Source organism: Micrasema longulum, unplaced genomic scaffold, assembly GCF_059751315.1.
Source record: "Micrasema longulum isolate JH-2025_06_02 unplaced genomic scaffold, ASM5975131v1 h1tg000610l, whole genome shotgun sequence".
Taxonomy (NCBI): Eukaryota; Metazoa; Arthropoda; class Insecta; order Trichoptera; family Brachycentridae; genus Micrasema; species Micrasema longulum.
The window spans coordinates 54,026-80,339 of record NW_028277806.1 but is presented as its reverse complement, the minus strand read 5'-3'; the positions used below and the strand labels follow the sequence as shown (position 1 = coordinate 80,339).

At 32.5% G+C, this 26,314-nt stretch overlaps 1 protein-coding gene and 1 pseudogene across 5 annotated transcripts; one reads left to right on the top strand and one right to left on the bottom strand.

The window, feature by feature from the left end:
• Window positions 1-249: 249 nt before the first annotated feature.
• LOC148280168 (uncharacterized) lies at window positions 250-14,835 on the bottom strand. 4 transcript variants are annotated; one of them, XM_088228817.1, is made up of 7 exons: window positions 14,626-14,835; window positions 12,668-12,909; window positions 10,765-10,839; window positions 8,086-8,252; window positions 7,339-7,559; window positions 2,684-2,820; window positions 250-1,293 (listed from the first exon to the last, which is right to left on the bottom strand). In XM_088228817.1, the coding sequence occupies exons 2-7, from the start codon at window positions 12,882-12,884 to the stop codon at window positions 965-967; spliced, it is 1,146 nt and encodes a 381-aa protein (XP_088084943.1). In that variant the 5' UTR covers window positions 12,885-12,909; window positions 14,626-14,835; the 3' UTR covers window positions 250-964. The 4 variants fall into 4 exon arrangements, with proteins under 4 accessions (XP_088084943.1, XP_088084944.1, XP_088084945.1 ...); XM_088228818.1 differs by lacking the exon at window positions 14,626-14,835 and adding an exon at window positions 14,282-14,494; XM_088228819.1 differs by lacking the exon at window positions 14,626-14,835 and adding an exon at window positions 14,229-14,362.
• A 2,538-nt stretch (window positions 14,836-17,373) lies between these two features.
• On the top strand, window positions 17,374-18,893 carry LOC148280167 (myosin heavy chain, non-muscle pseudogene; annotated as a pseudogene). Its single transcript, XR_015822678.1, has one exon. The product of XR_015822678.1 is annotated as a myosin heavy chain, non-muscle pseudogene (transcript).
• Window positions 18,894-26,314: the final 7,421 nt, after the last annotated feature.

Sequence of the window (26,314 nt, the reverse complement as noted above, 5' to 3'; positions counted from 1 at the left end):
ATTTTTTTATTAACCTCAATTTTATTCTCCATTCACGCGGCGGCGGCGCGCGGCTCTTCTTTTGACAGATCGAATGAGTTATGAAAAAAATTCTACGTAAAACCGGGTATGAAAAACTTTAATTAGGGGGAAAATCGAATGAGAATGTATGGAAAAAAAATGGGATCTAAATATTTTATAAAAACGAGGTTTTACTGTACCTGCATTGTGTTCACATTATTGTAGTTTTAAAAGTAAAACAAAGCTACAAATATTCCAGAATTTATTTAGAAAGTTAAATACAACCATATAATTTATTATGAATTTTAAAATGTGCAAATAATGTATTCTTTGTTAAATAAAATATGTACATAGTATTTCCAATAAAAACATGCTGGATTTAAAAAAAACTGCATATACAAGTACATTGGTGTATAAAATTTCAAATAAATTATTATTATGTAAATAGGAATCCTAATAAGTGTAGCTATACGGGCTCATATAAATAAAGTGGAATGTTTAGTGGGTAAGGTTATTTCTGGAGGTAGTTATTTGCGTTAGTTAATGAGTCAAAATGTAAAATAACATTTAACATCACTAATTTTAAAATAGCCTCATAGGACGTCACAATTCAGTAAAAAAATATAAAGGTGCTATAAAATACACATCAGTTTAAGCAACACAAATATGTAGACAGATATCTCGGCAGAGATAATGGAATTATTATGAAATAAAGAAGTATGGGCATCTACAAGGCTTATGACATGTCATTAGCTGTAATATTCAACAAGAATTTAAGCATATGTATGACAATGGTTTGAACATTGCTAAAAAATATATATTAACCTATAAAATGGGTTAAAATGTTATTTGATTTGTGTCATCTTATTCAGCATTTTGAATGCATTGTTCAAGACCACTGTGTTTAAAATATTTTTTAATCAAATTCACTCTTTAATATTCTCTTAATTAATTTTCCCCATTCCTAAAATCCGAAGAATCCCTTATTCCCGTGTAGTTCTTTGAACACAAAGCCAATTTTTTTGATGGCATAACTGACGTCTTCGTCTGATATCTGGAAATATGTGACGATCCTCATTGTCTTGCTGTCTCTATATAGAAGCTGTACAGTAATGCCTTGCCCTTCGGCTGTGATGCAACCCTGATCTAACTCCGCTTGGGTAACTGTCTTCAACCTTTCCGCAACCTTCTCACTGGTGACATCGGTCGCCGGGTCGATATTAATTAGGATTATATTAGTCTGGACATTCTTAGTATCGACGGAGAATGTTGGCAACTTCAAGGCATTGATAGCTGAAACATAATTGCAGTATTTTAATGGAAATCAAATTTCTTGACTTAACACTATGAAATCATCTGAATAACACTTGAGAAACTTTTAATTTTATTATTCTCATGCAAAAAAAAATAACAAAAATCAATGTTTATTATATAATACGTTACATATATATGTTAGCATCAAAAATCACTTTTATTCGCACAAAACGACCACAAAAGATAATTCTTTTTTGTGAAATAAATACAAAATTAAAAATAAATAAAACAAAATAAAAAATATCCCTTTTTATTAAATTATAAATTAGCTTTATTCAAAAAAAATGTAAAACAACATATCAATTTTCTATGATCCAGCAGATGCCATTTATTAGAATAAACATTTTGACAATCATAAGTTAAAAGAAAAGTTCTATGTAAAAAAAAAAACAAATATATTAACACTAAATCCTACTAAGATACATACTTATATCTAATTTCTCAAATAACATAGCAAACCAAATAAAATCTATGTTGTGGAGATATTAAAACTAATTAATTATCGTATAAGTTATCTGAGTATTAAATAGTACAAAAAAAATGTAGTAAGACCGTAACTTTTAGGAACCCTGTTATCATTAATTAGGTTGTTTAATTAAACTCCATTATATTATCATTGTGTAATTATTTTTTTGGTGTTCTAGATTACACTTTTATTCTGTTTTATGGTCTGACATCTATGATTATTATATAATTGGACGAGGATCATTGGATTGTGACCATTGTTAAAATAAAACATACAAAATAATAATTAGAATTAAAAAAAAACATCTATATGTGTAATTTAGGTCAAAATGGATTTATATACAGATTGTTTAACTTTAAATCATAATACATGAATCAATTTTAGTTTTTTTTTTTTTTTTAAACACTTAAAACATTACACTAGGTTTGTACTTCTAATTTCAGTGAATAATAGTTATAGGTCTTTTTTTTTCACAAAAAAGTAAATTAGAAAAAAAAATCTAATATTTTAGGCTTTCTAACCCCTATCATGATAGGGTAGGATTTTAATAATAACGAAAATGCATATATTTTTGTTGAAATTACCTAAATGAGCACCAATTTTTAACAATCTGTAATACATAAAAAATATTACTACATATATACATATTATGTATTTAAAATTTAAGAAAAGTCGTCATTATATTAACAAAAAAATACATTTCATCATCATCATATCAGTCTTACGCTTCATATAAAAATAAAATAGTATATTATAACATAAAAAAGCTATTCTTTCAGAATTGCAAATTTCAAAAAGTCTGGCTGTTTTGGTGTTTGGTGTAGCGAAATGTGGAGAAAGGCAGACAAAATCGAGATGATTTGTGATTGGAGGCAAATATGAAATCATATGATTTATACAAACCTTCTGCAATGAATTTAGCTCGCCTGTGATCACCAATTAAAGCTGGTACAATTTCATCAAGCGCTACAATAGCTGGAGCTGCTATAACTCCCACCTGACGCATGCCACCTCCTAGGGCTTTTCGTAATCTGCGAGCTCTAGAAAAATATTAAAGTACATCGAAAGAGTGCAGATACATATTTATTTTTTTAAAAGAAATGGTTGATTTCTCAAAAGACATTTTATTTATTTATTTACCGACTTATACAGTCCATTTAGTTCAAATAAAATACCATTTGAACATTAAAATTAAACACTGATTTGAGTCTGCTAATTTTGTTCATTTTATTCTCTAAACAAAAAAATCAGACAATAAGGAAGTTCAGTGCTCGGGAAATTGGATATAAAAATGTTCTCTTACGCACAGTAATAATTGGAGCATTAAATTGTATGGCGAAGTTTCTTGAGAATGTACAACAAAAAAGATTTTAGTAAAAATGAACTACTTTGAACGTCTTTAGTTCGAATCAACAAAATTTAAAAAATCATAGTGCTGATAATATGATAAATATTTTTATTTTTTTGACATAGTAACTTAAAAACTTTTAACAAATAAAAAGAAATCCCAGCTGCAGTCGGCATCAGACAAGAGGACAGCTTGAGCCCTTTTTTATTTAATATCAATATGGATAAGATAATCGAGACATACCATGGGAGACAAAAAGATAGATATAAAATGCTAGGCAGATAATGCTCATATAATAATAGACTCCAAAGATTATTGTACAAATTCCACACATCCTCTCAACGATTTAATTAAAAAATCTCCATAGATAAAACGAAGAGCATGGTAGCCTCAAGACAGCCAGTACGATGTAAACTTGCAATAGAAATAAAATAATAGAACAAGCAATGCACTTTAAGTACTTGGGTGTTGAGATATCCAGCAGCAACAACCTCTATGAAGAAGTAAGAGAACAGACAAACAAAGCCGCTGTTGTGGCTGGATGCTTAAGAAATGCTGTATGGAGAAACAAACATATGCTGAAGGAGAGCAAAGTACGAGTTTATAAAACCTGCCATTTTATAGGTCTAAACCTATCATGACATACGGTATTGAAACAAGGGCCGACACCACAAGAACAATGATCCTCCTAAGAACGAGTGAAATGAAAACTCTCCGACCCATTGCGGGAACGACAATCCGAGACAGAGTAAGAAACTCCGAAATAAGAAGAATCTGCGACGTCGAGGATGTTGTGCGATGGGGAAGATCAAGAAGACGTTTCTGGAGAGAGCAGATTCAGAAAGAGTGGTGAATATAGTGGCAGGTGCAATACCAGTTGGCAGCAGACCCCCGGAAGTCCACCAAAAAGATGGCGGGACAGTTGGACTTCTGTATCCCAGGAACAGGCTCCGAACAATAACAGGACGCAGTCCTAGAGAAAGCAGAATAAGAAGAAAAAATCACCGAACTTCCTCATTGTTTCGCCTTGTTAGGGCATTTTCAAATTGCTTCAAAAATAAAATAAATTAAATTAGTAGACTCAAATCAATGTTTGCTTTTAAAATTAAAATTATAATATGGAGTTCTACAAAATAAATGCAAACTCAATAAATAAATAAACAATAAATACATTTAAAAAATATACACAGGAACTATTAAAATAAAATATAACTACTAAAATTAAAGCTAGGACAAAAGAAAAAATAGCAACCTCGAAACAAGATCTTGTCTATTTTAGTGATTGTTTTGAGAAGTAATTATTAAAGTCAAGAGGTTTAAGAAAGCTGACCTCCATTTACAGGCATTATGATTATGGTAATAAACATTTGCTAAAACTTCCCTATTTCCTACAAATCTGATCTTAAACATAGATTTAAATAAGTTATCAAAATTGTGTATTCTTTTTACATTCCGCAGTGTCTCCTGTTTGTAGATTGTGTTTCCCCTTAAAGTAAAGAGTAAGTGAAACAAATAGACTGATTTAATTCTTTATACTAAACCTGCTGAGGACACATCACCGCAAATCCATTTCCAAAACACAGGTGAACAGTGTGCTTTGATACATAGTACATAGTCTTAAAGTAGGTATTTTCTAGTAAAGAAAATAAAGGTTTCACCTCTATTATTTCACAAAGAAATAAAAGACGAGTAATACCTGAATCCACCAATTTTGAACAACAATAATTGTTATTTTCGAGACTGGTCCCGAAGGTATCGTTAAAGCGATAAAATTGGTCAGTGGTTATTCCAAATAAATTACAATGAACTTCCACTAAAAAAAATTATTAACAAACTTAAATGTTTTCTTTTATACCTGGATGTTCCCAAGTAAATAAGCATACATATTTACAGGTTACAAAATTTAAAGGAATATCAAAGTAGATATATGATATTTATTTAAATAAACCAAATTCCAATACTGTCGCAAAGTAATCATTTTATTGGTAACGATTGATGTATCTACTTTTCTAATGTAGGTAAATATATTTTTTCCTGCAGTTTTTTTTTCAATGGAACATTGATCTCTCACTCAAAAATAAATTATTTGTAAATACATTTGTTTGATACCAGCACAAATAATCTACATATTTTTTGTATAAAGAGATAACATTTTCACTTCATCCGCATTACTTAAAGCCATTAAATTTTAAAATATAAATGAAATATTAATAAATAAGCCTACGACTAATGTTAATATAATTATGATACATATTTTTTTTTTTCAATGGCTGGTTGGAAAAAATTGACATTTGACAATAAGCCTGCCAATGTACAAATATAATTAAACAAAGAATTAAATAAATCTATTTTCTTTTATGAATATGACATAAAATGGAATGGTCTTCCCAAGAAATTGATTGGTGCACGCTCGGTTAATGAGTTCAAAAAATGCCTGGACGCACACATAAATTTAAAATGTTTTCTTTTCGTATTCCCTATTTTTAAAGCACAGTGCATCACGCATCAGCTTAATAGATTATTTGATTGAAGTCTACCGAAAAGGGTGGCACAAAAATGTGGCGTCTGGAAGACATAATTATTTTGTAAATTCTCCAATCGTCAGACTACACCGGCACAAAAAAAGAGTATGGAGAAATTGATATGTTTCATTTCCTATTGTAAGTTTTTAGATTAAAAATGCTTACGGCGATAAAATCAAAATAACTTACAGTATCCGATTGCTGTAAAAATCACTTGACTTTTTATTTTACTTACCCACACTTAAACGTACTGAAAACTTATTTTTTTTACTAAAACTGTTATAATTCTTCAAAAACATTTAATTGTCTATCTATCTACTTTTGTGTAATATTTTATCTTTTAAAGCATAAAGTAATTCAATACTTTAAAAAAAACTTTTTTTTTATTAGATACATTTTTAGACCTACAAGCTAACTTGTTATACCGTGAAATGCTTGAATTTTAATTTTGTACCGGTCATATAAAAGCCCTCTGGGCGTATATAATAAATAAATAGCTACTAGTGTATAAAATAATTAAAAAAATTATTCAGTGACCAGCACCAAATCTAGCATCCCATCACTTACTGAAAAGCGACGGGAATATACATGTTTGTAAATTAATACGAGCGTATTATTCTGCCCTCTCTTGCAAGCGAGCGTCTGGTTCTCTGTGCCAACTGAACCTATGGCAGGTCCGGCTCTGACAATGGCGCTGAAAGATTGTGCTATTGTCGATTGTGAAGTCGGTATTTGCGGGTATTTGTTTTATACCGCAACAGGCCAAGAGGCTCAATTACAGTGATGTTTTGAAAATCATGTTTAATTTTTGTGATCTCACCAGAAATCAAATCTGGGGAATCCAAGAGAAATATGGAATTTAAGCAAAATGTTTATTTTCCATTATTATAAATTGAGTATAGTTAACGTACAATTTTTATTCTTCAATCAAATGTATACAATTTAACATCTACATAAATTACTGAGTGAAAATTACTGAGAAATGATGAAATCAGGCGAGAGTGTAAATCTGAGACAAGTATAATTGATAAGATTAAGAAAGGGTCTCTGAGATGGTTTGGTCACGTAGAACGAATGGACGACGAGAGAATGGTAAAACAAGTATATATGGCAAAAATGAACGGCAACGTTAGACGAGGACGACCAAGGAAGACGTGGCATGATCAGATAAACCAAAATCTTAAGTCTGGTCATGTCAAAAGCAGACAGAACCGAAGGGCATGTATGTCAAGATGTATGAATGTGGAAGAGGCTAGGATTGTATGCCAGGATAGACGTGTGTGGCGGTCCATTCTCTCTGCCTACCCCTACGGGGAAATGGCGTGATGGTAGTAGTAGTAGTAGTAGTAGTAGTAATAAATTACTTAATAAATATTAATTTTATTTCAAGTCCATTTTATTTTTTCAAATTAATATTGTAGGTAATTTTGATTTTGCTATCAAACATATAGGTATACAATAGAATTAGCGAGATGTGGAAATTATTTTTTACATAACTCAACCTCATTCATAGCATTCATTTATCAGGTTTAAATACAAGAAATTGAATTTATAAACACAAACATAGATGTTTATAAAACACAGAATATTATTGTTTACACTATCGAGCTATATATTCAATTAAGATTAAAAACAAATTAATTAGAGTAAACAAACAAATGATTGTTTATATAAATAATTATACTCACTGCCTTATAAAGCTAAAACTTCCAACCAGAGCCGATCCAACTGGTGCTCCTAAACTCTTGCTGAAGCAAATCGATATGGAGTCGAATACTTTGGCGATTTCCGCAGGATCAACTCCCAGGAATTGTGATGCATTGAACATTCTAGCGCCATCCATATGTAGCATAAGCGAATGCTTTGTAGCAACTTCTTGTAGTTTATTCAACCACTCCAATGGAATCACCTAAAAAAACGTCTAATTCATGTGGCCAAAGTGTAAAGACACTAACATTCTGCCTGTGCTAAAACTTTCATATTTCATAAATTCTTTGATTTCTGTGAAGTAAAAGTTGAAGCCTTTATTGTTCACTGTCCATTCCTAATTCTGAACCGGTTAAAAGCGGAATTTGTAATATTGAATGCCACCATAGTTTCAATCCTTATACTTTAACAGAACTCATTTACAGTTAACTAAAAAAGATAACACACACAACGTGATTTTTCAAGCATCAGAAAAAGATTTGTCTTTGGTCAATGCCTGGTAACAGTAATTTTTATCAGTACAAAATATAACATTTTATTATTTGTAATAATCAAAAAAGATAAATATCGTATGTTGCAATAAAAGTGTGAAGGTCAGAAGTGTTACAAGCATACTTTTTTTTACTGTTAAAATTGTAATCAAACTTTGAACTAATTATATAATTAATTTATCCGATGTATCCTCGTGTAAAACGAGAGTCAGATGCCAAATACAAATTTATGCTTACCTTTCCACCACACATGTTGTGGGTGTTTTCCACAACAACCAAAGTTGTTTTCGGTTCGTGAATGTCTTCTCCTCTGATGTGACTTTCCAATTCCTTGAGATCAAATGTTCCATCCAAGTTGTTTTTAATTGTAGTCAACATCACCCCTCCAATGAAAGAAGCACCACCTGAAACAATGCCCATAGTTATATTCCTTCTTCCTGTGCGCTTTCAGGTATCCCCGACATTAGCAATCACTTCTAAAAAGTCCTCTCTGTCTTTTACTGCCCGGAACAACTCCGCACACCTCATTCCGGCCCAGTCTCTTATATTGCGCAGCCAAAACGTTTGCCTTATGCCAGGTCCACATTGACCCTCAATCTTGCCTATCAATATAAGTTGGAGGATTTCATACGTGTCTCCACACAGAATGTGATCTTACTGTAATTACATACCAACCAAAAATAATTATGCTTTTTTACAAAATAAATTAATTACCAAAAAACATCCCACTAAATTGACGACTTTTATACTAAACAAAATAAATATGCTAGTAAAGTATAGATTGACAACGAATTGTTTGCAATCAATATTAACTTTAATTAATAGTGTTGGGAATAACATTAAAAGAAATCAATATGATATAAAGATTCCTTAGTGTCTTTTCATTTTGATGAATTACGCACCTTACGATTTTATACATGATTGTAGACAAAAGTACTGATATAGCTGAATAAAATGTATAAAATTCCAGTGTGGCTTTAAAATTGATTGCAACCTAACTATTTTAAAACAAATAGTGTTTTTTTGTTGGTGTTTAAGTACATCGTTTCTCAATTAGAAAAAATACAAAAAAGCAAATGATTGAGCCTGGAACTCCCGTGCAAGAGGCAAGTGTCGTATCCCTCACTTCAGGGGGGCCTCAAATTTAATAAATTATTATCGTTACGGATGATTTATGTTTGTTAAATTTATCTTAAGGGCTTTCTTCGGAATGAACTGCTGTAATAACTTTAGACTCCTCGCAAACTACAGTCTTTCGATCGGTCAACAGTTTAACCAGTTTTTTAATAAGCATGAAGACTATGCGAGTACTCACATCGAACAATTTTTAAACGGCCGATTAAAAAGTCTCTCAACTTCGGCGTGCTATGTGAGCGTGCAGACTTGCCAACTGTTCAATCGGCGATGATCTCAGTTGGCTAAGCTGTGCACGGTCGCTTGCAGTAATGGTGTCAATCATAGTAATAGGGTACTCTTATGCAAACATCAAGAAAAATCTATTGGCTGAAGTATAAAGCAATCGACCAACTATTGGATAGATGCACATCCACAAAGGATGTGCGGCGCCGGACAATTTTGGTGAATTTGTATTAGAACATTGTCTTTCTGTCACTCTCCTGTAGATGCATCCCCAATACTGTATGAAAAACTCAACTGCACGTCGGACTGATAATGCCTAGCTAAAATTTACATTTCGCTGTCCTTTTTTTCGCACCCCAAAACTGAACCAATTTGGTTGTTTTTTTTGAGAAGAAGTATGTTCTGATACTTTGAATAATGAAATATTCCATGTTGATACATTTTCCGTATTTCAAAATTATTTATCATATTCGTATACTGTATTTATCAAAAAAACAAAATGATGGACAAAATGGTAAATATCTATAGCGTGTAAAAAAAAATCACTGCTCTAGCGCCGTATAGGTCGTCAGGCGGACTCCGTGGTGTAGTGATCAAGATGCTTGACTCACACATGCAAGGTTCCAGGTTTGATTCCCGGTGAGAACACAAAAATTAAATGTGATTTTTCTCAAGCCTGGGTGTTCTGTGATGTACCTCACCACTGTAATTAGGCCTCCTGGCCTGTTGTGGGGCCAAAAAAGACATGTATATATTAGAAAAATATGAGAGTACATTTGTATGAGGAAAGGTCGGACTGCATTCTCTCTTAAACAGTTTTATTTGCGTAGTGTTCGCACGGATACGCCCTGATCCAACAGAACCATCAGTTGGTTGTTAAGTCTGTAGTTTACGGGGGCCGTTATAATTTTCTTTTTTCAACACTATTGAATAATAAAATTAATTCATGTATGTAAATTTATTTTATTTTTCCTGCTTTTGTCATTAGCTTGTTTGTTTAACCTTTTCCTCACTGAGCATCCAAAAATTACACATGATCCGAACGGGGGGACCAAACGTCCCCAGCGCCTACTTGTTTATAGCGTCACAAGAATAAAAAGTTGGAAGTCTTTATGATCGTGCAATAATTTATTCATGTTTTTACGTGCACATATTTAACTTATTCGTGTATTTTATTCATTTTTGTTAGTTTGCCGAATGCTGATGTACATAAAGTGAAATTGACCCTTGTATTATATACATCTTTTTTTTTTATATTTAAAAAAAACAACTATTTGAAAACAAAAACAAAAATACTTCTTTCTATTATTTTCACGATTACAAAAAATATAGGGCAAATGGCTTTAATAATACTCGAGTTATTGAATTAAAATCGGTCTATGGGGGATTCGAATCCCCCCTTCAGTCCGGCTAGGTTAATGATTCTCATAATTGATTGTAGTGCTTTTGCACTAATAGATTACGCAGACAGGGTTGCACACTTAACCGGGTTGCACAGTTGGGTGTCCTGCTAGACATCAGACTCTCCTGATAGGATAAAATCAGATACACGCATACCTTGTTCATATTTAAAGATGTGAGATTGGTCACCAACAATCGCTTCCGCTCCGCGTTTATTACAATGCACCATTACTGCAACATAAAAGATTATAACAAAATAAGTGGGGAATTTCAATTCATTGGGATCATTATTAAATAACACTTATATAATTTTCAAGACAAGATTCTTTGTAAAATTGTAAACAAATACCTTCTATATGTACATCACTAGATGCCTTAAGGAGACTCTATTTCTAGCCAGCAGTCTCCCCTCCTCCCACGTCAAGCCCTTAGTTCCGCCAAATAATGCCGAAAAAGTGTCATCGACAGCCTTCCAGGGCGACGGGAACCCGCAGATGTACAAAAGAGGTAACTTGGTTTTTAGACTCATATTGCTCTTAGCACATTTCAGTTAAGTAAAACGAATTATGTTAATAATATAAATAATTTTTATATAGTTTTTAACATCATATTGAAGTGTTTATATTCTTTTAAATATGTATCTTTGTAACATAAAAGGCACTGCGTGCCGTGTATATTAATAAATAAACTCAAAATATAAATATGTGATTTCAACCAAGACACATTAAAAAATATAATATATATATATGTGATTTCAAACAACCACACAACACAACCATTTCTGAGACAAAATCTGATCAGTTTTCATACTAGTTGAAAGTGACCAACCGAAACAAGGTTTTCAGCTGAAACTGAAACCAAATTTCAGCTTTTGTTCTAGATTCGGCGAAACTTATTTAAATAAGTTAAAAGTCACTTCAAAACACCCGACATTAAGTGATTTTATTGTTAAACCTTATGAGTTCATTAAAATAAGTGTTAAAAATAAAATATGCAAAAAAAAGAAAGGCATAAATAAAACTATTATTTTTAGCGTTTTTTGGTTCCCTGTCATGCTATACATTGTAACAATTCTTTAATGTACACTATAGGAACTATAGTCAACAAATCACGAAATCAGTCTAATTTTATTTTTTTATGTTAGACAATGGCAATACAATAACTTATTATTTTACCGTGGTTTGAAGCATGAAACCTGACTGACTGAGAACATAACAACCGCAAGTGACAACACCGGTTGAAAGCAGAAAAAAACTAAAGGTCACGCGTCCGAGTCACGAGCCATAAGATGCACCCGAGTACAGCAGAACCTAATCCGACACATCTCGACCGCAGGTTTCAGCTAAGCTGAAATTTCGGCCAATTTTTGACCAAAACTGAAATCACCATCGAAACTTCGGTCAGCCACTACCTACTAGTTTTAGACTTTCTACTGTGTTTTTATATTTTATCAACTCGTTTTTAATTCATTTGCCTTGACCACAGTAAACATCCCCCTATAAATGCATTTTTTATGTACAGATCATCTGTATCATAAATAAGTTTGGCTAAAACTTAAATTGTAAAAGTATTTATTAAATAATCCAAATAAGACAGATGAATCTGATATACTGCCATCAATTCTCAGTTTTGCAATAAAATTTCACCAAAGTATGTAGTTTTGTTAAGCAAAGCAAAGATAAGTTAGTTTTTTTTTTATTTCAAAAAAGTATTTTGGAAATAAAACAATTCAAAATAAAAACCTCTAAGGTGTTTATTAATATAAAATAATTAAATATTATATCGATGTAGATCATTAACTACTATTATTAATTCATAATGTTTTGCCGGTGTTTTGCCAATTTAAAAAATATATATTTGGCTCTATTTTACAATAGATATTTCATAAGATTAAAATATTATTATCTCATCGCCAACTTTTTTCTTCCACCGTCTCCCTACTTTCTTCAGGGTTAGCATTGCCCCCTTGGTCCTTTTCAGTGCCCCCAGGGGGACGAATATGCCCACTTTGGGAACCTGTGTCTAGAATCTAATAATTAGAACAAATCAAGATGCTTACGTGCTATAAGATTGGCCATAGTGCCACTTGGCACAAAGAGTGCCGCTTGCTTTCCGAGCATCATGGATATTTTCTTCTCCAGGGCATATACAGTTGGATCTTCTCCAAGTACATCATCTCCAACAATGGCGTTAAAACTTGCCTGTCTCATAGACTCCGTCGGTTTGGTAACCGTGTCCGAACGGAAGTCGACAACGTAAGTTTTTGGTGTAGACATGGTTGTAGAGTATAGCTTATTTTACCTGGGAAGACATAAAGAGGTTGTAAATTCGCAAGCAATAGAGCAATACATACAAATACATTCGATTCCTGGCATGGTTGACATGAAATATTTATTTAAAAGGGTGCTTTTACACTAGAATATTATATATTATTATATAATATAGTCCCTGGACTGGCACCTGAAGCGTAAGACTGATAATGTTACCTTCATGTAACTTTTTTATTGAGATATGCTGCGATTGGTATACCAATGCAGTGCCCTATGCACCATTAGGTGCGGAAAGGGAACGATAATGGTGGAATTTCGCTTTTTTAAAAAAGAATAACACGCTAAGCCTCAATTTTAGAGGCTTATCAGCAGGTGGAAAGGAGAGAATATGAAAGGAAGTTATGAAAATACATAACACCCAGACCAATTGACCAAATAAATCTTTCTTTGATTTTTTTTAGCAAGTGTTGAGAATCAAATCCGAGATGCCAGTTTCACAGTTAGCCATCTAACCAGCTGCACCGCGGCCAGTGTAATGTTTTTAAAAGGATGTTATGAATTAACTTAGTAAAGCATAAATAAATAAAACTACCAATGAGGAGAAAAACGAAGACTCAAAACTTATTTACAAGGGTTTAAAATTGTACAATGAATAACCCATGAAATTTAAATAAATCAAAAGTATTTTAACACAATAAAAAGAAATATCTACTTGATAAATTTGTATATCACATAGGATGGTATGATGTAGGCAAGCATAAATAATTATACACTGACTTGTAATAATTATTTTTACAAATCGATTTCGAAAGACTGATAATATTTTATGATAGTAAAGTATGGAAGGCAGTAGGCGCGGCTTACATGCCTATAATATGAAGGGCATGTCTCTGCTTTTCGCTATATTGATAACATTCAGCAAGAGGGTGATCTTTATCATATTTTGTATTTCAATTATGACTGTAATTCCGAGTACTTTGGTACTTCAATTATTCAAATATAATTGTGCGTAAGTATTTTTTTTTGCAATTATTTTTTTAAAAATATTTTCGCATTCCTAGCCTAGTAGCATTTATTATGTCAATGTATTTTTCCTTCTGATCGTCAACAATAACTACCGCTAGGGTAGTTGAGCATTGAGTAACTTCAGTAAATAAACACAGTAGATGCATGAATAAATCACAAAAATACCTTACATATTTGGTAAACATCAGAGCAAGGAAAATAAAAGAAAGAAATGAAAATGCAAGGAAGTTATGAATTAAGATTGTATACATAGAATTCTATGATTGTATACATAATATGCACTTCGTTTTATACTGTGACTATTTATTACATTATAATAATTACAGGTTGCGCAATTTCACGATGTTTTGACACTGGTAAAAGCCACGGATATTCACCCTAAAACATAGTAGTTAGGAGCACAGGAGTTTTCAAAAACGCCTGCATCCGTCGTGAAAATGAAAACACTGACATTCACCATAGAAATACTTTTAAAATTTGAACGAATGAGGTTAAAAAACGTTTCCCGCGCAGAAGTGAGTTTCGGAAAATGTATTTTTATTTATGATGCCAACAGTCAACACTCTATCCTTCCACCTAGGTGACTGAAATGTTTAAAATTATCAATGAAAACAAATAAAACACACTGTATCTGCATATTATAGAGTAATATACAACATAAACTGAAATAAAAGCAAGCTTTGAAGAATATAACAGAATTATTATTTTTAAAAGTTGTTACCAAAGTTATAAGTTTTTTAAACAATTGTTGTGAACAACAACGTCTAACTAAATATATAATAACAGGACATGCAACAACGAAGAGCGAAACACAAATGGCGTAGGTGCAGGTGAAATAGTTTCACAAAACTACTAAACAACAGTAAAAATAAAGCCAGCAAATTATTAGCAACGAACACATTCAAGCCCCCTCTTCTTTTCGTACCATTATGGAGTCCCTCCTAATGTGACCATAAGATTATTTATTTATTTTATATATATACGGCCTAAGCTAATTACAACAGTAGTTATTTTTTTATATCCTTATAGCCAAACATCGTGACAAACTCTCCGTGATCTCCGTGACAAACATTTTTTGTATAAGTAAATAAGGTACTATAATTAATTTCTTACATTCCATTTGTTTGTCTGATAGGCTGTATTGTCTGATGGATGTATTGGGCTGATGAAGAATATAGTTATGTGTGTGAAATAGTACCAGAATCCCGGACGAGTGTTTTCAATTCGATGACCATATTGGTATTTTCAGCTAGGCAAATCCTGAAAAAGAAAATCGAGTGAACAAAAGTCCACCTTGTCTACAATTAGTTATATATGGTTGGCGTATTCACCTTCCAGGTAGCGGGGAAACTTATCAATTACGTCCAAGCGAAGCGCTTTCTACTCTCGCAAGAGCGTTCAGAATACCAGCCCTGGACTGGTACCTGAATCATATAAGACTGCGATCACTGTATATTGCGTGTAACAGATATCTACATTGAAATTAGAGTTCTAATGCAGTGCCCTATACATCACTGGCTACGTATAGGGAAATAATAAATGTATTTTTGATATCCTAAAACAAAACCAATTAATCTAAATTTCCGACAAAATCTGAAGTGGTGTAAAAATAATACAATTCTAAATTACAAGTTTTTTATTGGAATCTAGCTGGGAAGTAGGTAGGTACGCAAAATTATCCTTGATCCATACACGATTCCAATAGACATCTTTCCAAAGGTAATGAAATATTATAAGGACAAAATAAGATATTTTCGGAATTTTGTAATTTTAAAACAAATTTGAAATTTGTATAAAATGTTTTTCTCTGTAATATTACGTCATCGCTGGACTGGAACTTGAAGCGTAAGACTATAAGCAATGCCGATGTACTAAATATATAGTATGTAAATATTTTTGTTTCGCTGTACAAATATGTTTACATTGTACTTTTTGAAATTATCTTTTTGCTAAATGTTTATCTTATAAGTCAACTTAGATTGTAAGTATAAAATTGTATAAGAATATGTTTTGTAAAGTGTGGTTTAAATCATCTTACCTTCGCGTAACATATAAATACATCTATTTTATTCTGATTTTAGTGTACCAATGCAGATGTAGTGCCCTTTACATCACCAAGTGTGAGTAAGGAAGCAATAATTATGTTATACTAAATTATTTAATTTATTATATTGCATTCAAATAATAAAGTTTACAAACTCAATGGTCTTCCTATTTCAATACAGGAACATGTTTTTGGGGGTCACGCAAACTGTGTGTATATAAATACACCTACACAATATGCGTATTATTTTAGTTATTGCGTCATACCAAATGTTTTTTATGTGGTTGAGCCACATCAGAGTACGAATAATCTAGCTAAATAGAAAAACGGATACGTAATGTATAAAACTAAAAAAATAATGTAGGGATCTGTAAAAAAAAAGTTACAAATATTCTACACAGATGTCACTGATAATACCAAACTTTGGTTGATTGCCAATAGAGTATTATTATTGTGATACGTTTTATCTATGGTGGCTAATAAATTTATGTATAAACAGTCATTACAAATAGTTTTCTGTGAAGCACAATAATTTCATAAAACACAAGAATAATTTGTATTTTTTTTCACTCATATAAAATGGAATCTGCTTGAAAATTTTTCGATGCAAAACAAAAAAAGTATATTATTGATTTTTAAATATCAACTGAAACAAATATCGAGATAGTCTTTACATATTTTTTTTTATATAGATGAAAGATGTTGATTTTAAATTTTATGCTATGCCTTATGCTTCGATATGATTGTGAGGAATATTATTTTGTTACACGAGTAACTTATTTATATACATTTCTATACATAATAACTTTTATTTTTATATATCATAATATTGAAAAAAAACATAAAGTTTTTTAAACAAATGTCGATTATCTAGGAAAAAAAATATTTTTGTGCAATATCCTTCATTATTTACATGCACCAAGATATTTGTCTGAATTAAAAAAATATTTTTATAGAAAAAAAGCACGAACTTTTGCTCATTGATCGTTTTGGTAATCGAAAGAAATTGCTTTTTAGTAATAAACTCGCCAAGTACAGCATCTAAAAAAGTAAATAAATACAAGGTGCGCTAGTATATTTTTATAAACAAATATATAAAGTATGCGGTCTTGCCTTTTACTTACACCATATTATTCAATTGGAATTTTTATTTTCAGTAATGGCAGCACGACAGAAAAATTCAAAATTAAAAAATAAACCTGTTTTAAAATCACTATTACTTTTGTTGGTATTAAAATTCACGTTTAAATTGAAAAACATTACAACAATATATGATTGTGCATTTTAACAACCAATGATATTTTTCAAAATATATTATTTCTACTAAATAGTTAACAAAAAATGCGCCAATTTACTTCACAAGTTTTCTATGGTCACACCCACCTAAGAATACAACTGGCAGCACTTGTGGTCGAGTCCGGGCGTCAACCAATGGCAACAAGCCTGTAACCGTCTCGTCTGCGGGAGAGCTGTCAGTCATCATTTCTTATGTGAGCCGCGTTGGGCGTCCCGGCGGCAGTTAGGATTTTATCTTTTCTATCGCTATACTTTTAGTGTTTAACTCGTTCTTATGTTTTTACATCAGTCTCTGTAATCAGTTCTTATAATATCTAGAAAGTGCATTGTGTATATTGTCGCGCACTGAGTAAATGCGGCGTGTTTGTTAGTGATTTTTGGTGCATGGTCGGCGTGCGCGCTCGTTTAATGTCCGCGTACACCGTATCTTCATTAGGTTATTCGCAATATCCACGATAGAACTGAGCGTTCCTCGCAAACAGCCAACATGGCTGAAGAGCTGTACGACAGGAACGACCCGGATCTGAAGTACCTGTCAGTGGACAGAAACAATTTCAACGATCCGGCGACTCAGGCGGAATGGACGCAAAAGAGACTCGTGTGGGTGCCCCACGAGACTCAGGGCTTCGTGGCCGCCGGGATCAAGGGAGAGCACGGAGATGAGGTCGAGGTGGAGATCGCCGACACGGGGAAACGGATCATGGTCGGCCTGGACGACATCCAGAAGATGAACCCTCCGAAGTTCAACAAGGTGGAGGATATGGCCGACCTCACCTGTCTGAACGAAGCCTCCGTTTTACACAATATCAAGGATCGCTACTATTCCGGCTTGATTTATGTAAGTAAAGTTTTATTTCTCCCGCTTTTATGTACTTTTGAACGGTCGGCGAATATAACCTCAAAATTGATTTGTTACTTTTGATTTCGGTCGTGACTTTCGCGAATGTTGTTTTATACTATATACCTTTCTTATCTTCAACTAGTTTTTTCTGCGATCGACTAGGGCTTTTGTCGGAAATACTATTTAACTTAGAAATTAACGTCAAAATGTCATGATTTTATTAATAGAATGCGCAATCCGCCTGTCTGCATTGTGTACACAAGAAACATTCCGAGTGTATTTCGTCCTTATTATCATTCAAAATAGTTTCACTTGCATTTTCAATACACTCCTTTATATGGAACATGCTAAGTGGCAGTCTGTATCTATAGTCTATACTCGGTCATGACTCACCTGCCAAATATGACATTCCCTCCTATAAATCTTAATGCAGCGACTCTTCAAAGCGCACAATGTTTGTATATAAAAAAAATATTAGCATTTAGCTTAACCAGCTGTATTCAAGAATTTGGTCAAAATGACATTTTGGTACGATTGTCAATTGTCCAAAGTCGGTATCCAAATCGGCTTAATTATTTTGCTTCTCAAATATTATGATTCCAATTGAAATAAAACTTAAAACAGTTAAATTAGATAAAACGATATTCCAATAAATATTACTTGTAGGTTTTCAAAACATATTTAAAGAACACAAGTGTGATACTTTTTAAAAACTCACAATTTAAACACATTTTTTAAAGATCGTGATTACTGTGAATTTTTTCCTCAATTTTCGTATACAATAAAGTTTTTCATAACGCTAAAAAAATTGTTCTATTAAGCTTTTCATGAATCGACAATCACTGTTTTTAATAAATTAAACAAACGTATCAGAAATACAATTAAGTCACTTTTATATGTATAGTCAAAGATAAAAATCAATTCTTGTGCATGATGCGAAAACTATCTATTAGTTTAAATATCCTTATATTTATCATCGAGCATATTAAACTTTTTTCTGTAAGAATGTTAACAAGTGCTTTTGATTTGTACTAAAAACATCCCCGTTAATCTTATATTGTATTTTTACCATTGGCGAGACTATTTTAGACAATATTTTGATTATGTCCAAATATATTATTTATCAAAACTTGAAATGAACCCTGTTCATTTGATATAAAGACTATTTTAGTTTCTACCCAAGATCTCTTAAAATGTATGGGAAGGTGACGTAAATTTAATTTACTGGATTAATGCTACAGAATCATTCAAAATTGTATTATTGACTGCTAGGCAATATAAATTTGATTATACTTAAATATTTGTTGCATATATTAATATTGTTTTACCATTCTTTCTTCATACAAACCATCTTAGTGACCCTTTCTAAATATTATCAATTACACTTAAATATGATGTCGGATTTTCACTCTCGCCTGATTCCATCATTCGTAACCCTGTCATACATTGATTTCCCCCACGCATTCGTCTATCACTAAGTTACTTTAATGAATTTATTGTACTTATTTAGAGCTTATTTTACTCTATTATTTTTATTTAAATTTGCTTGACTTAGTACTTATAATAATAATATTTACATGACAATGGCGTAAGTACTCAACTGTTGAAATTAATTAAATACATTATTTTGCATGGATAAAATCTACAATTTACATAATTCTTTATGATTATGTAACACTATATTAACTTTTATCTTATCAATAGAACTTCACTAATGCCGATTGCATTGTGCCGCTTGTGTTAGAAACCATCGCTGTTCATTTCATTCCGGTTATTATAATATCTATGCGTTTTTCGGAATTTCCGAAATGATTCACGTACGCCGAAGTAATTTGATCGCCTCGTCTATGCCGGTAGGGGATTCTGGTCTGTGCTTTGGTATCATACACAAGAGATTAAACGCATTCCACACAGTCCGTTCGGTAAATGCACTAATACACTAATAAGATATCATACGTGCTCATACACTATCGTAAATTAATATTACAGGTCCACCAAATATCAGAACTCCCGCGTCCCGTCCATTTCCAGGTAACCAGTCGTCTAGGGTTACCACTTCCCACAAGTAAAACTGAAAAATCCCTTCAAAAAATCAGATTTACATGAATAAAAACAATCCGATGTTTTAAGCCAGACTTTTGCTTTAAATTCAGTACGTTTTGTAAAGGCGGCCGCAGTGGTGAAGTGGTCAAGACGCTTGACTCACAAACGGAAGGTTCCGGGTTCGATTCCCGGTGAGAACACGTTTCAATGTGATTTTTCTCAAGCTGGGGTGTTCTGTGCTGTAATTCACCATTGTAATTGGGCCTGACCTGTTGTGATGCTATTTACGCGTAATTCTTTAGTAAAATATATATTACATTTTTTGTAAAAATAAATTGCGTTTCAATAATAATAATTATGGATAACTTATATAGCGCCATTTTCGTAATAAAATACATCAAGGGCGCTTTACAAAGTGATTATATAAAGACATCAATTTAATTTTAACTTTTCAATTTAAGAAAAATAATGTACTTTTTCATACTACTTTTTCATCACATGCCAAGAATTTATTCAAATGATTTTGAGGACAAGTGGGTTTTAAGTTTCTTCCGAAACATCACTTCACTCTCACAGTTTCGGACCTCTGCTGGGAGAGCATTCCATGCCGTAGGCCCTGCGACCGCAAATGCACGTTCGCCGAATTTAGTGCGCTGTTTGCGTAGAGGTATAATAACTTTTCCTTTCGACGTAGATGTAGCTGATCTAAGCGTAAGACGTCTGTCAGCTAGTTCATCTGGAATGCAGAGTTCCCTTAGATATTCTGGAGCAGAGTTGTGCAGTGACTTATACATAAGCCAACAGAGTTTGTATTCCACCCTCTGTGGAAAACGTAGCCCGTGCAATTCCCGAAGTAGTGGAGTGATATGACTGAATTTAGAGATTCCAAAAATAAGTCTCGCTGCGGCGTTCAATACAGATTTCGTTCTTATAATTTACCCAAATATTTTCTTTTAGTCGTAAATAACCGTGTAAGAAAATCGAAAACAAGCTGTGGTAGAGCGAGGTTTGAACCTCTGACCCCTGATCCGGAGTCCGCGACACTACCCTCAGGACCACAACACGTCTTACTTTACTTATTTAATTACATAAATACAAGAACGTGCTTAACACAAGAATATGTAAAAATCAAAACTTGTTTCGCTAAGGTTTACTTAAATACATTTAATTTAATTTGGAAACAAAAACTATCAAATATTTTTTTCAATTTTTAAACATTAATCTTTATTAAGGTAAAGTGAAGTGGGAGTGTACTATTTATATTGAATACTTATTTTAAATTTTCTGTTTTATTAAATTAATTTCGTTATAAAATGTTTATTAAATAACAATATGAATATTATAAAACCATCAAAAATGTACAAATATTAGCCAATTTAAAATTGGTATTAAATATGTATAACTTAAGTTTTTTTACTAATAAAATATTAAATGCATCTAGTATATTTATATCATTAAAAACCATCAAAACTTTTGGACAGGCTTAAAATCCGGCCGAAATCCTGACATGTGCTGATGTGCCTAAGAATTTCCATGTCAGCACAAATTCTGGCAAACCCTGGGTACACACATCCCTATAAAGGTTGTAAGTTTGGCCACTAGGTACCTAGTACCTACCTGAGCACCTGTTACCCTTCGCACAGCTGTTGAGTCCAGTTACCCTCGTTAATTTATTCACGAGCACAAGATTATTAACAAAAAACATTCAATTTTGTACAACTCGTCGGCAAATAATTCTGAAAACTAATAATCTACATAATATATTCACACGTGTATTTGGAATAATAGACTACTACTACCATCACGCCATTTTCCCGTAGGGGTAGGCATAGTTCACAATATTTATAAATGCCGTTAGCAATGAAATAAAATTTTCTAAAATTTTATTATTTGCGGACGACTTGAAAATTTTCTGTGAAATACAAACTCCTTTGGACTGTTTGAAACTTCAGTACGACATTCAAAATATTATACGATGGAGTAAACGAAACAAACTGTTCTTCTATGTCTCTAAATGTTTGTCATGTCGTACACGAGAGCGTTCAAAACAATTTATTTCCGTTATATCATGGATGGAGTAAAGCTTGAACGAGCGTCGACGTCCAGGGATCTCGGGGTGCTGTTTGACGTTAAGTTATTATTTAATCTACATATAATATCGTTATGTAGTAACTCCCTTAAAATGCTTGAAATTGTTCTTAGAAATGCCAAGATTTTTTCAAATATTCAAGTTCTGAAAACATTGTATAATTCCTTGGTAAGAATTCGCTTAAAATTTAGTTCCATCATTTGGTCGCCAAATGAAACCACGTATTCCTTAATGATAGAGAGGGTACAGAAAAAAAAGCGTTATCTGTATCTCAGGGATTATGGATTTTACCCGTGGCTTTTCCCGACTGACTTCTTACTAGGAATACTGGGCTACCACTACTAGCCAAACCAGCCAATGACAGGTCATAAGCCCTGTAGGTGCCTAGACTTCTATACTACCTTCTCTCAAATTTTCTTCTTCTCTGTCGTACTGTTATTATTGATTTTAGTCAACTCAACTTTTCCATACGAAAATGTATTTTTTTAAAAAGTATTTTGTTAGCTACGCGTTTGGTAAATGGTAACATGCCCGTGTTTAATAATGACGGAGAAGTACACAGTAAGAAGCTTCCCATGGCTGACTACTGCTCGGTATTCCAAGCCGAACTCTTCGCCATTATGAAAGCCTTAGACTGGGTCTCTAGCAAGACGAGCAACTGGAAGACTGTCAACTTATTGTCAGATTCTAGAAGCTCTGTTCAAGCACTTGAAGACGGGGCTCCCGACAATCCGATGGTTTTCTACATCCAAAACTCATCTCGGAGGTTAAAGTCCAAAGGCATCGATTGCAAATTTATGTGGATTCGAGGCCATAATGGCCTTGCGGGAAATGAAAGAGCTGATGAACTAGCTAAAAGCGCAGCTCTACACGTAAAAACCGCAAAGCTTTACACTGAATTTCCACTTAGTTACGCCAAAAGAGAATTAAGAAGTCTGACTTTAACAGAATGGGAAGAACGATACCAAAGCAGCACCACTGGTTCTGGGACCAAATACTTTTTAAAGACACTAGAAGAGTGCAAAAACTTCAGAAAATCAAACACGCCAACATTCGAGTCAACCCAGATTCTAACGGGCCATGGAGCCACACTCTCTTATCTTCACAGATTTAAATTGAAAGATAATCCGGCTTGTCCTTGCGACACACAGACGGAGCAAAACGTAGATCATCTGTTGTTTCACTGCCCCATGTTTGCCATAGATCGATTCTCTTTCGAAAAAGAGTGCAACAGATTAAATGTTCCATTTGAAGATTTTACGCAGGTACTTCAAAACAGGTTACTCTCCGGGATGTTCGTGAACTTTGCTAAAGTAATTATAGATAGAATAAGACCCATGAACAAGTAAAGAGGCTGGCACTCTATACTTGTCATAACAATCTGTGATAATAACAATATTAAAATGTAAACTAATCAAAATTTCTCCACAGATACCTCCCTTTCCTGTTAAGGTTTCTCATGGTTCCCTTAACACTTGGACGAATGTCGGAAAGCGAAACTAGCCCATGAAAACAGAGGTTATAGGTACACAAAACACAAACACGCAAAATGACGCACATAAAAACGAACACAAATAACAAAATACATAACACAAACGAGTATAGTCGCATTCGGGGGCGCTGACACATGTATTTGTGTTAGTGCTTTTGATGTGATTGTAAACTAATTAACAGTACACAAACACTCACACGTAAAATCATACACAAAGCACTAACACTAAAAACAGCACAAATATATCACCTTGATAAATAATAAGCAAGGGAAAAACAATGCAACACAACCAGGAAAAAAAAAAAAAAAAAAAAAATGGTAACATGTTACTGGCGATGATCATTCGCAATTTCATAAATCTGTTGATAGCCATTCATAATAGCACCTCTCCTGGTTAGTATTCCGAATTCACAAGGTCAATGACTCGCTCATCAAATTGTTTGAACTCTCCATAGAACTACCGAGTGTAATCGACTCTTCATATCGCTTCAAAGTATGCGGGTACCTTACGTACCTGCCTTATTTTTCGTTATATTATTAACAGTGCGAAAATAAAATTTAAAAATAACAATGAATAATAATTTCAAAACGAATTAAGATGCGGTAACGGCGGCGCCTTTTTGCAAAGATCATTATGTGGAAATCTCTTAGTAAACTATAATGATTATTTAGTTTGAGAAAATAAGTGGTTGTCCCAGAGGTGAAGTTAGCAGTCCACGATCAAGCCCCAGTTCCTGGTACTATTGTATGAAAGATGAGTTAACTTTAGTCCTTAAAATATAACTAGATTGGAAGGACAGTTGTCAGAAAAAGTGACGACATAACTTTGTAGTAACGTCTAAGCCTTAGACTCTTATACGCAAACAGCTTAGATACATAAATTTAATCGAAGCTTTTTAAAATTTTATTTATTTAAGTTTATTGTTGTACACACAGTGCTATATTGGTATAATTACAGTGTTATTACAAAAAATATAAACCTAACGCAGCACCAATTACGTACACAACACAATATATAATACAATTTCTGACAGGACAACAAAATGTGACAAGATTATGTTTAACGCATGACTCCATTTGTGTGAAATGTGGTGTTTGTTTTATATCTTTTTTTTAAAAGAGGTTAAATATTATTAATAGAGGCTTATATTATTAATCGAAGCTAAATATTGTAAATATAGGCTAAATGAGTCATTTAAGTTAAACAATTTATTTTGGTATCACATGCTACAGTATATTCAAATGATGATGAACAAGTGGGTTTTAAGTTTTTTCCGAAACATCGCTTCACTCTCACAGCCTCGCACCTCTGCAGAGAGAGAGCATTCCATGCCGCAGGACCTGCGACCGTAAATGCGCGTTCACCGAATTTAGTGCGCTGTTTGCGTATAGGTATAATAAGGAGTGATTTATATTGACACACGAAAAATCATTTGTATCTGCCAATATATTTTTTTTTTATACAATACTTAATATATAATCATATAAAATCAGCTTTAAAACTAAAAAAAAACTCAAATAAACCTAATTATAAACGACGTTCTCACAAGGTTACGTCATTTTGCAAAATGTCAGATGGGACAAATTGATCAATGTAAATCGATCGAATAAAAAATAGTTCATTTGTTGTTGTTCGTGAATAAAAGTAAGTATTTAATGTCTTATTTTTTAGGAAATAATTGTCTTAAACACACTATAATAGGCTTGTGTTTGCGTTTTTATATCAATTTTTGGCAACAGAGTTTCCAAAAATTGATGATTGCATAAAAAACTGATAATATCGATTTGATCGGTACATGATCAGTGATCAGTAATTTCCCATCATTAGTGACATTAGTTTGGCAGCTGTCATTTTAATCAAGCTATATTTTAAGGACTATAATTATGCATTTTGGGGAAAATTTATCAATGTAGGATAAATAAACTAGTAGGATAAGTAACTCTCTAAAAAAAGAGCTAACTCTTGTGCTTGGAGAGTGACCTACACTGTTGTCGTTGTTTATTTATTAGAGTTTATATAATTTTAAATACGAGTACATGAGAAAAAAAAAAAAACATAGGATATATAAAGAAAAAACATAAAACAATAATACATTCATACTTATTAAAATTTAATGTAGTTTTTACACGTGTTCAAAAAATTTCTTAAGATTTACTTTAAATTTATTTATTGATATATTATTTTTAATAGTTTTTACTTCATTGGGAAGATTATTATAATTTTTTACACCTTTGAAGACAAAACTATTTTGACCATGACTTGTGTGTAATTAAAGAATTTAAATATTATGTTGGTACCTAATTCCATCATTCATCTCAAATTCTTTTATTTTTTCTTCTTTATATATTATATACCTAATTTTACCTTTTTATTATTTCTATATGTATGAATTATGATATTCCATATTGTAATTAACATAAATATGAATAAATAAAATTGAAATTGAAAAATAAATGAAATTTTTAATAAAAACGTTTAAATACAAAAAATATGTATTATGGTATGGTTACCTAATTTAGTTTGTTACCTGGTCAACTTTTGCATGATTCATACAGACTTGTGGGATGTTGACAAACCATAAAATGTTATACTTGCAGACTTCCT

Coding starts and splice junctions, on each gene's coding strand:
- LOC148280168 (XM_088228817.1), bottom strand. CDS start 12,884: ATGTCTACACCAAAAACTTACGTTGTCGACTTCCGTTCGGACACGGTT. Junction 8,253..10,764: donor CATCTTTAAATATGAACAAG/GTATGCGTGTAT, acceptor GCATTGTTTCAG/GTGGTGCTTCTTTCATTGGA. Junction 7,560..8,085: donor ACAACATGTGTGGTGGAAAG/GTAAGCATAAAT, acceptor ACGTTTTTTTAG/GTGATTCCATTGGAGTGGTT.